Genomic DNA, 17,377 nt, shown 5'->3' with positions numbered 1-17,377 from the left:
ATGCCTGTAATCCCAGCTACTTGGGAGGCTGAGGCAGGAGAATTGCTTGAACCCGGGAAGCAGAGGTTGGGGTGAGCCGAGATCACACCATTGCACTCCAGCCTGGGCAACAAGAGCGAAACTCCATCTCAAAAAACAAAACAAACAACAACAAAAAAAGCCAAAACAAAAAACCTGTATTTTTTACTTGGAATTTGCTGAGAACAGGACTTAAGTGTCTCAGGCGCACATTCACAGATGGTGACTGTGGTAAAGGATGGAGTATTAATAATTGACTGTGATAATCATTTCCATGTCATATTACATATAGAATGTATATAAATGTTAAACCACCACACTGTGTCCCTTGAATATATACAATTTTTCTTTGTCAATTATATTTGTCTCCCCCTCAATAAAAATGGGGAGAAAAAAACAGGCACAAGGCTGTTTCCTTATGCAAGGGATGGCTCTGGTCACTTCACATGGCCTGTGGGCAGAAAGGATGGCAGAGAACTTTCCTCCAATTCAACAAATACTGGTCACCCATGCCCCAGTGACAGCCATGAGTAGCACAGATGAGACCGCCGCCCTCCTGAGCCCAGGCTGGTGAAGAATAAGAAGGGGGTGCAGGGAAGGAGAATGGCAGGGTGTGGGAGAGAGGACCCGCAGGTCCCAGGCCTAGGAGCACAATGTGAAAATGCTCCCGGGCTCCTGATCCCAAAAAGGGCACTGACTGGGGCTAGGGCGGGCAGAAAGCTCCAGCAAGAGGCCCCAAAGACAAACACCAACTAGACCCCACAGTCCCAGAAAACAGGTCCATTTCATAGCTGAGGCTCAGCACAAGATCTGGTCCCAAAACAGAAAGACAAGTGAAACCAGAAGAAACCAGAGCTGCAGCTACACACATCTGTGACTGAGAGTGCAGGCAAGAGCCTCCAGGGCTGAGCTGCCAGATCACTGAGGCAGGGAAGACAGGGTGTAGGCCCCTGAACTCTGGGCATCCGTGGGGTGGTCAACTATAGAAGCCCAGATTCCAAGGCAGAAGCAGGGGTGAAAGCTGAATAAACTCCAGACAGGATAGTGCGAGTTGCTCAAGACAGCAAGGCAGAGGTCCAGGAGGAAAGAGCAAGCCCCACAGAACACTTCCCAGACCCAGAGCCTCAGGAAGTGGGAAAGACAAGCGACCTTCAGCACTTCTTATCCCCAGACCACTCTCATTAGCTTGAGAAGGAAAACTTGGCAGGTCTAATTAGCTTCACAGCTGTTCAAAGCATTATCATTAACATCTCAAACTAGTCTTTCAGAGAAATAAACTGGTCACATTTTGCAGAAGAGTAAACCAAGGCTGAATGACTTGTCTAAGGCCCATAGCACACAAAGGCAGAGCCCAGCATATGTGTGGTGACTGACTTGGGCAGGCTGGGTAGGCAGAGGGTTCATCCTATTGGAAGCCTGCACTACAAATTTTAAAGTAGCATCTAGGCCAAGCACAATGGCTCACACAGGTAATCCTGGCGCTTTGGGAGGCTGAGGTGGGAGGATCACCCGAGGCTAGCAGTCTGAGACCAGCCTGGACAACATAAGCGAGATCCCATCTCTACAAAAAAGGAAATTAGCCAGCATGGTGGCACACACCTGTGGTCCTAGCTTCTGAAGAGGCTGAGGCAGGAGGATCACTTGAGCCCAGGAATTTGAGGCCACAGTGAGCTATAACTGCACCACTGCACTCCAGCCTAGGAGAAAGAACAAGGCTCTGTCTCTTTAAAAAAAAAAAAAAAAAAAATTAACAGCCTGGGCAACATGGCAAACCCTGTCTCTACAAAAAAAATGCAAAAATTAGCCAGACGTGGTGGCATACGCCTTGTGGTCCCAGCTACTCAAGAGGCTGAGGTGTAAGGATCGCTTGAGCCCAGGAAGTTGAGGCTGCAGTGAGCTGAGATTGCGCCACTGCACTCCTGCCTGGGTGACAGAGCTATGGAATCCTTTCGCCAGGTGCTCTGCAAACAGTATGGGCTGTTTGGCTGAACAGCTATAATTAACAATTAGTATTATTATTTAATAATAATTACAAAGGAAAAAGTAGCTGGGTGTGGTGGCTCATACCTACCCACCCAGCACTTTGGGAGGCCAAGGTGGGAGGATTACTTGAAGCCAGAAGTCTGAGACCACCCTGGGCAACATAAGAAGACCTAGTCTCTATAAAAAATTTAAAAATTAGCCGGGCATGGTGGTGCACACCTGTAGTCCAAGCTGCTCAGGAGACTGAGGTAGGAGGATGGCTTGAGCCCAGGAGTTCAAGGCTGCAGTGAGTCATGATTGTGCCACTGCATTCCAGCCTAGGCAATAGAGCGAGACCCTGTCTTTAAAAAAATAAAGTAGCATCTGGCCGGGCGCGGTGGCTCACGCTTGTAATCCCAGCACTTTGGGAGGCTGAGGCAGACAGATCACAAAGTCAGGAGTTCAAGACCAGCCTGGCCAACACAGTGAAACCCAATCTCTACTAAAAATACAAAAAATTTAGCTGGGTGTGGCGGCGGGCACCTGTAATCCCAGCTACTCGGGAGGCTGAGGAAGGAGGATCGCTTCAACCCGGGAGGCGGAGGTTGCAGTGAGATGAGATCGCATCACTGCACTCCAGCCTGGGTGACAGAATTAGACGCAGTCTCAATAAATAAATAAAGTAGCATCTAAATGCCACAGAAAACAACGACTGAGATTCACCACATGTGCTTGGCACACACAGGGTTTCCAATCTTAGTTCTTAGCTAACTATAGCCACGTGCCTTAGCACCCTCTGCTTTTACCTTTGTTTGGATGCAACACACACTGATGTAACCAGTAATTGTCAGTCTTCCCCTCAGTTCTGAATGTCTGCCCTGACTGTTGCCTTACAACTAGAAGCAAAGCCATTCCTGTCTCCACTTGTACCAATCCCCAACCCCCATCCCCCAATAAAGCAAGGGAAAAAGTAGGTTGAGGAAGAACTGTCAGATCTTTTCAAAACTCCTTTTAATTGCAGCTTATTTTTAAGTGCTGCTCGCAGTGAACACCAGGATCTGAAAAGCTAAGATAGGTTCTCCCCTTTGGAGCTGCTGTCAGGGAGAAGCAGGGCCCCTCTAAGAGCACAGAGCTGGGGCTGCAGGAGAATGGCCCCTTTCACAGCCCTTAGCCGACCTCCCCGCCTCCTTCAGGCTCCACTACCAGAGAAGCAAAAAGGATAGGGACTCAGCTTGGCCAGCCACCCAAAGTCAAACACCGGAGCCACATGTCCAGCCAAACGGCCCACATTGTTTGCAGAACACCTGGTGAAAGAATTCCATAGACAGCATGAAGGCCTTGGTACCACCAAGAGTCACGAGTCACCCTGAGTCCCCAAGGACAGTTTTGAATGGACAAGGAGGTATAAAACTGAGGGCAGGGGGAACCCTGGCCCAGCCAGGCCCAGCCAGGCCACATCTGTTTATACTCTAGGGAACCTGAGGCCCAGGATTCACCCCAAGTCACCCTACTCCCTACAAATCCTAGCCCATCCCATCTCTAACCAATCAGTTTTTGTTTGTTTTTTGAGACAGAGTCTCGCTCTGAGCTCTGTTGCCGAGGCTGGAGTGCATCTCGGCTCACTGCCACCTCCACCTTCCGGGTTCAAGCGATTCTCCTGCCTCAGCCTGCCGAGTAGCTGGGGTTACAAGCGTGTACCACCATGCCCGGCTAATTTTTGTGCTTTTAGTAGAGACAGGGTTTCCCCATGTTGGCCAGGCTGGTCTCGAACTCCTGCCTCAGGTGATCCACCCACTTTGGCTTCCCAAAGCGCTGAGATTACAGGCATGAGCCACCGTGGCCGGCCTCTAACCAACCAGTTTTGATCACGACAGTTCAAAACAGAAGCAGAAAAACCAAAGCTGCACAAGGAGAAGGCAAGCCAGAAATAAAAAGAAAGGACTGGGGAAATGTGGCTCTCGCAAGAAGGGCACTGTTTAAGCTGGCAAGGGGAAGCAAGGCTGTCTCCCAAGAAGGAAGGGTTTCAATGAGGCTATCTAAGCTGGTCTGGCCAGCACCCACAGCCGGGGAACTGAGACTCACAGTGAGAAGAGAATGAGAAGGGATGCGCTTGAATGAAACTACCACAGAATGTAGGTGGCCAAAAAAACTCAACTAACTCAGGAGTAGGATATGGGGGTGTGGAGCTTCTGTCTCAGAAATCAGAGATGTCCCTGGCCCAGTGACCAAGAAATTTGCCCACCTGCAATCATCAATACATACCCCTGCTGGAAACCCTTCCTGGTTCCCACCTCCAGCCAAAACGCACCATGACGTCCTAATCCCAGCACACAAGACTCCAGTCCACCTTTTCTGTCTCATTCACCTCCCACATCCCTCTGTTAGTGTTCCACTACAGCACCAGCCCCCTTCCCCAAATGCCCAGAACTCCCCAACTTCCTGCGGTTGCTCACAGCACTGCTCCCACTTGGAATGCTCTCACGTATTCTGCCTGCTAAAAAATCCCAACACATTCTTAAAGAATCGGGGGAAGGGGACTCAGGCTCAGAGAACAACGTGGCAGTCAGATTCCTCAAGGCAAAGACAGTGCCCTTCTGTCCTCATCATCCTCAAGCCTCATGGAGCCAGCACAGGAGTTGCTATTTAGCAAAAGGCAGAGGTAATTCCTGGAACCCCTGCCAGCTCAGGAACCAGAGAAATCAGCTGTAACGTGATAAACCAGGAACGCGTTAATCCCAGCTGTGTTTTAGCAGGGAGGCTGTTGCGTCAAGGAGGGCCAGCTCCAGCCTGCCAGACATCAACAGCCCATGTTCTCTGCCCAGCCCACCTCTGGGCCAGGGAGGCACAGAAACAAAGCCAGCCTCCTCCCGGCCAGCTTTAAACTTAGCCCTGCAAGGAGTCCGCAGGAGACTGGACTCTGACTTGTCCAGCTCACTGTTTTGAGTCAGCAGAACTGAGTGTCTCAACAAGGTCTCAGGAGGCCCAGGAGCTCATTAAAACCCCCAAGTCCCCACTGGAATGGGACCAAGTGTCATGATCCCCCTGAAGCTTACTGCCATGCATTCATGGGACACTAGTGACCCGGGTGAGGGCAAGATCAAGGAACCCTCCTTCCCACTTCTATTCTCAGTCAGACTCTCTCTAGCAAGCAACTAGGTGATTATTAGCTTCTTACAAATCTTAGGAGTATTTACTTTTTAAGATAACCCCTCCTGGCTCTGCCTCCTGAATTCCACCCAGGCTATAACTCTCTCCTAGGTCCTAGGGACCCCTCTATCACCCACCCCAGACATCCTGGTTGTGGGGAGGCAGAAATCCTTCCTGGCTGTGGGCTCACCTTACATGAAGCTATAAACTCAAGCCAAGATCCTAGCCAGCCGGCCGACCACCAAGATGAAGAAAGTTCCAGGGCCCCCTTACCAAAGCCCGACAGGCCCAACTCTCTGGTTCCCCACCTCGGTGACTGTCCCCAGACCACAGAAGTGGCTGGTCGGCCAAGGCTCCAGAGGGGCCTAAAGGAAGGAATTCTGCCGACTCTCTTCCGGGAATCAGGATTGGCAAAGACCCTAAAGGCCAAAGACACGGAGAAAGAGACTGGGGAACAGACCCAGCTTTCCGCAGAGCCCCCCCCACCCGGTCTCCCCTCCTACCTAAAATGGTTTCCCTCCCACCGCCCCCATCCCAACCCTCTTCCGTTTTACTTTTTTCCAAGAACTTATCACTGAGACTCTATTGCTTCTTTCTTCATTCGCTTATGTTCCTCCCCCACTGGACCTTGGTTCCACGAGGGTAGGGCAGACACACAACGTGCGGTGCCTGGCAGCACGGCCCGCTCAACAATTGACGAATTCAATTCAACAAGTGAACCGTATTGCAAGGCCTCACTGAGTGCCGGGTGCTGGGCACCAGTAAGTGAACGGGCGGGAGGGGGCATTCTCTCGTTTTAGCCAGGCTTGGCTGACTGAGGAGCTGGCCATGGGGGTGGACGTCGTGGGAAGGACCCCAGCTGGGGCTGCTGCGGTTTTTCGCTTGCTCTGCGGCCCCAGCCTCCCCGGGGCCCAGCGCGCGCTCACCCGCTGCAGCTCGAGCTCGATCTCGCCGGCCTTGAGCACGATGGGTCCCCGCACGGCGTACTCCACCGCCTTCACCTGCGGGTTCATGGACTCCAGCGTGAGGATGCGCTCGCGCCGGCTGCGCTCGGGCCGCACCTTGAGCACCGCCGAGGCCTCGGCGGCCGCGCTGCTCTGGCTGCGGCCCCAGGAGCTGGGGGTCCGGGGACCACAGCCCCGCCGGACCAGCGCCGCCGCCCGCTGCATCGCGCGCTTGCGGAGGGAAACCCTGGCACAAAAAGAGAAAAAGAACAAACACGTCGCGCACTGCCCAGGCGTGCAGCACTCCCCCACACAAGCCCAGCCAAGGGCTCTTTCAGCGAGCGGTGCCAGCCTGGCTTCGGCGCTGGTGCCCATCCCCCGGCGACCCGGACCCTCCACGGCGCCGCTGAAGCACCAACGCACACCCAACCGGCTTTCGCAAAGGCTGCGCCCAAGGCATGCATGCAACGTGCCTGTCGCCCCTGGTAGGCCCTCGCCGCACTCGGTTAGCTCGCGCGCCTGGAGCAGCTACCCGGCCCCGGCGCCCACAGCCGCATCCCCGCGCCCGGCGCCCGCGCCGCCCAGCCCCTGCGCTCGCACACCCACCACCGTCGGGGCCGCCCCGGGCCTGTGCGCTGCCTCCTGGGCCCTGTAGTTCCCCTGGCTGCTCCGGAGCGGCTGCGGAGAGCGACGCGAACTACAAGTCCCACAGCGCCCCGCGCCGGGCCGGACCGGGACCGGACAGTAGGCGGGAGCGTTCGTCCGAACGTGGCCGGGGCTGGGCGGGCTCTTTGTCCCAGTTGAGGGGCTGGAGAGCCTGGAGGGGCGGGGCAGGGGCCGTGCTCTCTGTCGCGTCTGCGAAGCTAGAGCTGTTGGCAGCCTGTCCCCAGTGGCGCGTCCGCCCCCCTACCGCCCTCACTGCCCACACCTGCGAGGAAGCAGGCTGCTGGATGGTGCAGTCATCGCCCCGAGTTTCATCATCCAAGGGCACACGGTGCCTGCGGCTGCCCACCAGAGCTGGCAGGAAGGCGGGTGAGGAGTCTGGGACTTGGCCACGCCGCCCTGACTCCCGAACGCCAGCTTCCTTCTCAGCAAAACGGGGATCTGCCCACGGCCTCTGAGGGTTGTTGTGAGACTTCAAGGACCATCTGCCAAGCGGTCAGGTTTTCCCGACCACTCCATCTGACCCCCGACCTCCATCACTTCCGTTTTATTTTCTGCCTACCATCTGAAATTATCTTCGGTTACTTTTTACTGGCTTATGGTTTACCTCCCCCGACTAACCGTGCGAGCTCCAGAGGGGCAGGGGCAGTGTCTTTCTTGTTCATGGCATTCGCAGCACCTCTAACAGTTCCCGCCACAGAGGAGCCACTCAGTAAATATTTGTTGAAGAATGAATGCCCAGCACAAGGGGGCTATTATGTTTGGTAACGGTGTCTGCTGGCGAAAGGCTCCCTGGCTTGCCCAGAGCAAGAGCAGGGCAAGACTAGGAGGTGGCGTAGGGTGGCGCAAAGGGAGTTCTGGAAGACTCGGGGTCTAATGGAGACACCAAAATCTACAAAATCAAAAATACAAATACAGAATCTACAAAATCCCGTCTAGGTCCCAGATTCTCCATGTGCAAAATGAGTTAAATACCCTCTAAGGTCCTTCCCCTTGGAAATTCTGTGAGTCTGGGTGTTTTCAACCAGAAAAACAGCCCAGAGCTCCCACATCCCAACACACACACACTCACATTAGGTTTATGAAAGTTGGGGCAGCAGTGTAGGGGAGAAGGTAGACCTGAGTCGGAATATCCACAGTTGCATACAGCCGTGCACTGCTTAACTGAGTTTGTACTACCTTGTCTTCGTAAAGCCTAGTTTCCCCATGCGTAAAGTCAGGGTAACACCTACCTCATACTGTGATTAAATACATTGGTTGCCAATAAAAGAGGAAAGGAGGTGGGGAGAACAACAGAAACCGAAGATATCTTTGAGTATTCCTATGTCTGCAAACTGGCTTGGTCCACCAAAGGCGCTGGAAAGTTATTTGGGCTCTCATGTACTGGTTCCACCCCCGCACCTTTGTCTACACTAGGTCTTGATGGCCAGGTATTCAGTCTCCAGGTAAAAGTCTTCCCCAGTGAGCTTAGCTCCTCCTTCAGTGTCGTCGTTATCAACTGCCCAGTTGAGACACAAACATAACCCTCCACCTCCAAAACACGCTTGACCTTGACTTGCATGTGATGTCCATGCAGTCCCTTGCTGTCCACCCACGTGTCAGTGTACTATGCTCTTCTGTTATCTCTGTCTCTGATCAGTAGGGACAGGGGAGGAGGGGCTTAGAGAGGTGATCACAAATCTATTTCCACAACTGAGAACAACAAGCATACAGCCTTCTTATGTGTGCTTCCACGTCATCACTGTGAAAAACAAGTCGAGTGCCTAATATGCCCTCTGCCAACCCGTCTCTCTGAGATTGCATGAGGAAAAAAGCTTCACTGATTTCTTGTGAACCACTGTACAATTTGCAAAGCACTTTCTTACCCAAAAGCACAGGCAGTATTATTCCCACTTTATAGATGAGGCTCAGAGAGGTTAGGTGACTTGTTCAGGTGGTACAGCTAAAAGGAGAGCAGGAATTGTGATTTCTAACCCAGTGCTACAGCCCATGCATGCAGGGACCAGTCATGTGTAGCTCGCTGGGTTTGGAAATCCAAGCTTGCTGTTACAATGCACAGAGCCTTTGAAAAATTTCTGGGTGGTGGTTGTGATGACGATGGTGGCAATAGCATGAACTTTGCTTTTATTTTTTATTTTTGTACACAGCTAACCCAGTCCAAAAGCTTGCGTGTGTGTGTGTTCATTTTGTTTTGTTGTTCTCATCTGATTTTTTTATTTTATTTTTATTTTTTGAGACAGAGTCTTGTTTCTGTCACCAAGGCTGGAATGCAGTGGCATGATCTCATCTCATTGCAACCTCTGCCTCCTGGGTTCAAGCGATTCTTCTGCCTCCGCCTCCTGAGTAGCTGAGACTACAGGCATGCATCACCATGCCTAGCTAATTTTTTTTGAGGGTAGAGGGGGGCGTATTTTTAGTAGAGAGAAGGTTTCCCAATATTGGCCAGGCTGGTCTCGAACTCCTGACCTCAAGTGATCCACCCACCTTAGCCTCCCAAAATGCTGGGATTACAGGGGTGAGTCACCTCACCCGGCCTAGTGATTTGCTTTTATTTTGCCCTCTAGACCAGGTGGGGATGAATAGGATCTGGCTCCTAAATATTAAAGCTAAAACCTGATTGAAATGATCATTAAAGCCCTCCCTATAAGCTAAATGAGAGCTTCAAATACACAGCAAGTTCCTATCAACCCACATAGCTGGAGAGTCATATGTTTGCAAGACATAATACCCGTCTTTATTCCATAATTTAACAAATTCTTCTTGGGCACTTACCCTGTGCCAGGCATGAGGCTGAGTTCTGGGACTACAAAGAGTCAAGCTGACTGTTCCTACCTGTGTAGAACATACAGTTTCTTAGGGAAGGCGGAGGTCATCACACGTGATTACAAACTGTGATAACCCCTCGGGATAAAAAGGATGGAGTTTTCTGAGAGTTCAGAGGTCTGCGCAAAGATTTCCCAAATGAGGTGGCCCATGAGCTGCTCCCACCCCAGCCCTGGAAGGTTGATAAGAGACATTACTCCTGGCCAGTGTGGAGATGCGCCTAGCCTGGGATTGCTGTGGCACCCTAAGTGAAGAGGCAGGTACTCAGCATATAAGAATCCAGCCGTTTCCATAGTTCCAGGGCTTCCCCAGCAGGTTACCTGAGGCTTTGTCAGGCCTGTTTTTCATTCCCTGCCCATTCCTACTTTCTCCCACTTCCTCTTGCAAGAGTTGATCCCTAATACCCATCTTGCTCCTTACACCCCATCTCAGTGTCAGTGGTGAGATGGACAGCTTCCCGGTCTGGGACCACTGAAGACCCTGAGGAACTCTAAGAAGGCCATAGTGACTGCAGGGCAAACAATTAAGCAAAATGGGAATCAGTGAGGTGAGCTGTGTCAAGACAGGCAGGCCAGGTCCTGAATGTAAGAATTTTGGTCTTCATCCTAAGAAAAAATGGAAGCCTCTGGAAGGCTTAAAGCAGGGGAGTGACATGATCAGATTTCTATTTTAAATTCTGTTGCATGGAGGATGGATTGGAGGTGTGCAAGGGAGGTTGCAGGAGGATTAATTGTGGCTCCAACAAGGTCCAACGTTGGCCTGGACCAGGGTGTGGGGGATGGGAAGTGGCTAGGTTCTTCTGTATCCCCAACACCCAGCGTATTACCTGACACACAGGTCTTCAGTAAAATGTTGAATGGATGTTGAAGTAGATTCTGTACGGTCCATGCTCTCCAGATATCTGCAGTCCAGCAGGAGCTGAGTGGCGTTGGTAAGTATGCTAAGGGCAGCTGCCAAGAATGCAGGCTACCCCGTCCTTGGAGGCAGTGAGGGCTGTTCATAAATAACCACAGAGCAGAACAGAAAGTGAGAGAATCTTTGGAGAAGATCAGGTGGGCACTGTGGGGCTGCAAGGAGGGACAGTTAATCTCCCAGAATGCCAGATCATGCCTGGTCTGGAGGCTTGGGAACTCTTTCAAAGGTAACTCTTAGTCTCTTGCTCTCGAGGGAGCCTGATGGAAGTTAGTGCTCTCAGCCAGTTGTGGTGGCTCACACCTGTAATCCCAGTGCTTTGGGATGCCCAGGCAGGAGGATCACTGAAGCCAGGAGTTGGAGATCAGCCTGGGCAACATAACGAGACCCATCTCTACAAATTAAAAAATGAGCTGGGCGTGGTGGTGTGCACCTATAGTCCTAGCTATACAGGAGGCTGAGGCAGGGGAATCGCTTCTATCCAGAAGTTCTAGGCTGCAGTGGGCATGATTGTGCCACTGCACTTTAGCCTGAGTAACAGAGCAAGAACTTGTCTCCAAAAAAAAAAAAAAAATTAGTGTGTAATTAATCAAATGCCTTGGCTTATGGTCCAGGGTAGTGATTCTAAAGTGTCCAAGGATCACCTGAGTATTTGCTTAAAATGTGGATTCCAGAGTCTTGCCCCAGACTTGCTGATTCTGAAATTCCAGGGGTGGGTTGGCCCAGGAATTTTCCTGTAATTAGGATTCTGATATGCACTAAAGTTTGAGAAATCCAGTTGCAGGACCAGGTGCAGGGTGTGTTTCTTTGGGAAAAATCCAGATCAGGGAGGTCTGAATTCTGATTCCAAATTTGTTAATAATCTCCGGTATGACCTGGAGCCAGTTCTATCCTCACCTTGTAGCCTTTGCTTCTTCTGCAGCACTGCCTACACTTCTGCCCAACTTCTAGTCACTTGCTCTTCTGAGAAGCTTGAAGATGTTACAGCCTCCCCTTCCAACTCAACTGACTCCTCGAGTCACAGCCCCTGCCTCTATTCATTGAGCCTCTGTTTCCTCACCTGCCAGTGAGAGTGACCACAGTACCTGCCTCAAAGTGTTGCTGAGAAAATTAGAGATGATATTTTAAATTTTTATTTTTCTTATGGATGTTTGGGTAGATTAGGAAGTCTGAAAGCATCAACACTCTATTGTTGTGTGTGTGTGTTTGTGTGTGTGTTTTGAGATGGGGTCTCCCTCTGTCATCCAGGCTAAAGTGCAGTGGCATGATCATCTTACTAGATCCTCAAACTCCTGGACTCAAGCCATTAACCCTCCTCAGCCTCCCAAGTAGCTGGGTCTACAGCTGCATGACACCATGCCTGACTGTTGTTAATGGTGGTTATCTTTGAGTGGTGGGATTATTGGTAACTAATTTTTCTTTTTGTTTAATGTACTTTCAACGTTTTAAGAAATTTTTAAAATAATAAATAAATTTTAAAAAAGAAACCTAGAATGGTCATATGATCTAGCAATTCCATTTCTGGGTATATCACGAAAGAATTGAAAGCTGAGACTTGAACAGATAATTATAAACTAATGCTCATTATGGCATTATGGCAACTGCTAAAAGGTGGAAACAACCCAAATGTCCATTGACAGATGAATGGGTGAACAAAATGTGGTATATATACACAAGAAATATTAGTCAGGCCTGATGTGGTGGCTCACACCTGTAATACCAGTACTTTGGGAGGCCGAGGCAGGCTGATCACGAGGTCAGAAGTTCAAGACCAGCCTGGCCAACATGGTGAAACCTCGTCTCTACTAAAAATACAAAAATTAGCCAGGCATGGTAGCACATGCCTGTAATCCCAGCTACTCGGGAGGCTGAGGCAGGAGAATTGCTTGAACTCGGGAGGTGGAGGTTGCAGTGAGCCGAGATTGTGCCACTGCACTCCAGCCTGGGCGACACAGCGAGACTCTGTCTCAAAAAAAAAAAAAAAAAAAGAAATATTAATCAGCCTTAAAAAGGAAGGAAATTGTGACACATGCCACAACACAGATGAAACTTAAAGACATTATGTAAAGTGAAATACACCAGATATAAAAGGATAAGTATGTATGATTCCACTTATTTGAGGTACCCAGAATAGGCAAATACATAGAGACAGAAATTTAAATATAGGTTACCAGCCAGGTGTGGTGACTCACACCTGTAATCCCAGCACTTAGGGAGGCCACAGCAGACAGATCCCTTGAGCCCAGGAGTTTGATATCAGCCTGGGCAAAATAGTAAGAACCTATCTCTACCAAAAATAAAGTAAATAAATAATAAATTAAAATAGAGGTTACCAAGGGCTGGGGGGAGGGGGAATGGGGAATTACTGTTTCTTGTGGTTTTTTTTTGTTTTTTTGTTTTTTTTTTGAGACAGAGTCTCGCTCTGTCGCCCAGGCTGGAGTGCAGTGGCACAATCTGGGCTCACTGCAACCTCCGCCTCCTGGGTTCAAGTGATTCTCCTCCGTCCGAAGTAAATGGGACTACAGGTGCATGCCACCATGCCTGGGTAATTTTTTGTATTTTTAGTGGAGACGGGGTTTCACCATGTTAGCCAGGATGGTCTCCATCTCCTGACCTTGTGATCCGCCTGCCTCAGCCTCCCAAAGTGCTGGTATCACAGGCATGAGCCACCGCACCCTGCTGGGAGTTACTGTTTAATGAGTACATAGTTTCAGTTTGCAACATGAAAACGTTCTGGAGATGAACAGTGGTTATGGTTGCATAATGTGGATGTATATAATGTCACTGAACTGTACACCCCCAAATAGTTAAAATAGAAAATTTTATGTACATCTTACCATATTATAATATGAATAAGGATTTCCTGTGTGATGGAAGATAATTTAAAAAGAGAAAGAGTGTAAATCTTAGAGTGTTTGTGGCCTTATTTCAGAGATGGCGACTGAGCAGTTTCTGGGGGTGTTAGAAGGTATTTGGGTATTTGCTTGGAATCTCCCTCCAACTCCTACATTTTAGTCAGCTTTAATCCTTGCCCTTCGTGTTTTTCTTTTTTTTGAGACGGAGTCTCGCTCTGTCGCCCAGGCTGGAGTGCAGTGGCCCGATCTTGGCTTACTGCAAGCTCCGCCTCCCCGGTTCACGCCATTCTCCTGCCTTAGCCTCCCAAGTAGCTGGGACTACAGGTGCCGCCAACACGCCCAGCTAATTTTTTGTATTTTTAGTAGAGATGGGGTTTCATCGTGTTAGCCAGGATAGTCTTGATCTCCTGACCTCATGATCTGCCCGCCTCAGCCTCCCAAAGTGCTGGGATGACAGGCATAAGCCACCACACCTGGCCCATGTTTTTCTTTCTAAATGAAGGCCTCATTTTTGTTTGTTTGTTTGTTTTTACATAGAGACAAGTTTTTGCCATGTTGCCCAGGCTGGTCTTGAACTCCTGGACTCAAGGGATCCGCCCGCCTTTGCCTCCCAAAGTGCTGGGATTACAGGTGTGAGCCACTGTGCCCGGCCTTCTTTTTTTTTTTTTTTTAATTTAAGTCAGGCTCAAGTTTTTAGGGGATGGTCAGGGAAATTTCGTTGAGATCCTACTTGCTCTGAGTCTCCTTGAAGCAAATCATTGCCTCTAACAAGCAAATATTAGTTTAGGTGAGCTAATAGCCGGGACACATGTATCCCAACGCTCTCACCATGACGTTCAAAGTGGATTAAAGATAAACTTATGATACTAAGCTAAGCTATACACAAACAAGGGACACATTCTTATGTAACTTACAGAGGTTAAAACTGAGTAAAGACATTTTACAAAAGTGGTGTTTACAATTCAGTACTGCATTGATAACATTTCAAAGCACTGGCAGGCACGTTTCGGTCTTGGCAGTGCACTCAACCAAATCCAGGTGGTTTCGGAGAATGAGGAGAGGCTGGAAGAGCTGTAGCGAATGAACAATTGTATAAGCTTCATGAGCAAATAAAACCTTTCATTCAGAGGGTGTTTGTTGTTCCATATTCCTTGATTTCTTGCTTCCTGATCTTTAGGGATCTGAGGACTCTTATTTGCGCCATGGAAGACATATGGAAACAATTTCAGAAACACCCCAAGGGACTAATAGAATCCTTATCTGCAAACTCAGTGATTTCAGCTGTTGAATGTGCTAAAACACAGACAAAATATTAAGCAATGGCTCAAATCAGTATTTCCAAAAGGTTTACTTATCTAGTTTTCCTAGATATTTTCATAAAGCCACAGAATTTTTCAACTAGAGAAGCTCACAAAATAATTTTGGGACCTAGAAACAGGAGAAAAAAATAATCATACAATACCATAAGCCCTATGCTTTGTAGTTCTCATTTATTCTTTTTGTTTTTGTTTTTGTTATTTTTGAGACACAGTCTCACTGTGTCGCTCAGGTTGGAATGCGATGGTGCGATCTCGGCTCATTGCAACCTCTGCCTCCTGGAGTCAGGTGATTCTCCTGCCTCAGCCTCCTGAGTAGTTGGGATTACAGGTGCCCACCATCATGCCCAGCTAATTTTTGTGTTCTTTCAATAGAGACGGGGTTTCACCATGTTGGCCAGGCTGGTCTTGAATTCCTGACCTCGTGATCCACCCGCCTCGGCTGCCCAAAGTGCTGGGATTACAGGCGTGAACCACTGCACCCGACCTCTATTTTTTGTTTTTTTTAGAGGCAGGGTCTTGCTCTGTTGCCCAGGCTGGAGCAGTGACATGATCCTGGCTCCCTGCAGCCTCGAACTCCTGGGCCCAAGCAATTCTCCTATCTCAGCCTCCTGAGTAGCTGGCACTATAGGAGTTTGCCACCATACCTGGCTGATTTTTTATGTTTAATTTTTAGAGACAGGGTCTTGCCATGTTGCCCAGGTTGGTCTCAAACTCCTAGGCTCAAGTGATACTCCCGCCTCAGTCTCCTAAAGTGTGAATTCTAGTTCTTATTCATTCTTCAGAAGAAACGGGCAGAACTATTTACCTAGAGTATTATCTATGATTTGGGTTTAGCACCAGGTAGACCTGGCACAAAGCTTTCTTTTTTTTTTTTTTCCTTCAACTTTTATTTTAAGTTCTGGGGTACATGTGCAGGACGTGCAGGTTTGTTATATAGGTAAACATGTGCCATGGTTTTTTGCTGCACAGATCAACCCATCACCTAGGTGTTAAGCCCAGCATCCATTAGCTATTCCTCCTTATGCTCTCTTTCCATCCCACCCCCAGCTTTATTAATAATATTATATAACATTTATAGGTAATATTTATTAGACTTTTAAAATACATTTTCTTAATAGAAATGGGGTTTTGCCATGTTGCCCAGACTGGTCTCAAACTCCTGAGCTTTAAGCCATCCTCCTGCCTTGGCCTCCCAAAGTGCTGGGATTACATACAGGCATTGAGCCACTGCACCTGGATTTTGGACTTTTTTTTTTTTTTTTTGAGACAGTCGTGCTCTGTTGCCCAGGCTGGAGTGCAATGGCATGATCTTGGTTCACTGCAGCCTCCACCTCCCCAGTTGAAGCGATTCTTTTTTTTGTTTGTTTGTGTTTGAGATGGAGTCTGGCTCTGTCTCCCAGGCTGGAGTGCAGTGGCGCAATCTGGGCTCACTGAAGGCTCCGCCTCCCGGGTTCACGCCATTCTCCTGCCTCAGCCTCCCGAGTAGCTAGGACTACAGGCGCCTGCCACGACGCCTGGCTAATTTTTTTGTATTTTTAGTACAGATGGGGTTTCACCTTGTTAGCCAGGATGGTCTCCATCTCCTGACCTCGTGATCCGCCCGTCTCAGCCTCCCAAAGTGCTGGGATTACAGGCGTGAGCCACCGCGCCCGGCCTGAAGCGATTCTTGTGTCTCAGCCTCCCAAGTAGCTGGGATTACAGGTGCCCTGACACCATGCCTGGCTAATTTTGGTATTTTTAGCAGAGATGGAGTCTCGCCATGTTGGCCAGGCTGGTCTCAAACTCCTGACCTCAAGTGGTCCACCCTCCTCGGCCTCCCAAAGTGCTGGGATTATATACAGGCATTGAGCCACCACACCCAGCCTTATTGGATATTTTTAATGTGCTGGATACTGCCCCAAGTGCTTTACTGCATCATCTCATAGATGCCTTAGAAGAACCCTATGACATACCACCGTTATCGCCATGATACAGATAGGAAAACTGATGCTCAGAGAGGTTGGGCTACTTATCAAGATTACATAGCTAGACTGGGCACAGTGGCTCATGTCTGTAATCCCAGCACTTTGGGAGGCTTGAGCCCAGGAGTTCGAGACCAGCATGGGCAACATAGCAAGACCTCATCTCTACCAAAACATAAAAAAATTAGCCGGACATGGTGGCATACACTTGTGGTCCCAGCTTCTTAGGGGCCTGAGGTGGGAGGATACCCTTGAGCCTGGGAGGCCGAAGCTGCAGTGAGCTGTGATCATGCCACTGTACTTCAGCCTGGGCAACAGAGCAAAAAAAAAAAAAAAAAAAAAAAAAAAATCACATAGCTAGGGTGGCAAAGCTAAGACTTGAACTTAGGACTCCATGGGTTCAGTGCTCAGTCTCACAAGACTGCCCCCACTTCAGACACCAGCCACAAGTGGGGTCCCCAGGGCACCCACACTTCTGCCCAGCTGGTTAAAAATTCGGGAGTTCCCATGACTTACCCCCTGTATTCAGTAATTCACTAGAATTACTCACACAACTCAGGAAAGTGCTATAATCATTATTACAGTTTTGTTTTAAAGAATAAAACAAGAACAGCCAAAGAACAAGGCGTGGGAGGCTGGGAGGGGCACAGAGCTTCCATGCCCTCTCTTGAGCATGCCACCCTCCCACTACATTGATGTGTTCAGCATCCCCTAAGTATAGTTACAAACAGAAATTACAGTAATACTGGTTTTCATATTTGTCTATTTACCTT

At 49.3% G+C, this 17,377-nt stretch overlaps 1 protein-coding gene across 2 annotated transcripts in view; it reads right to left on the bottom strand.

Moving 5' to 3' along the window:
* Positions 1–6,700, bottom strand: part of GPT2 (glutamic--pyruvic transaminase 2) — a 46,904-nt gene extending 40,204 nt beyond the window's left edge. The window contains exons 1-2 of one of the 2 annotated variants that reach the window (XM_055100071.2): positions 6,678–6,700; positions 6,054–6,318 (exon numbers count right to left, since the gene is read on the bottom strand). In XM_055100071.2, the coding sequence (XP_054956046.1) occupies positions 6,054–6,296 (243 nt within the window). In that variant the 5' untranslated portion in view covers positions 6,297–6,318; positions 6,678–6,700. The other variant, XM_003819792.5, reaches the window with a different exon arrangement.
* Positions 6,701–17,377: the final 10,677 nt, after the last annotated feature.

This window comes from Pan paniscus, chromosome 18 (assembly GCF_029289425.2).
Source record: "Pan paniscus chromosome 18, NHGRI_mPanPan1-v2.0_pri, whole genome shotgun sequence".
NCBI lineage: Eukaryota > Metazoa > Chordata > Mammalia > Primates > Hominidae > Pan > Pan paniscus.
The sequence above is the reverse complement of the archived record's forward strand: the minus strand, read 5'-3'. Positions and strand labels throughout refer to the sequence as shown.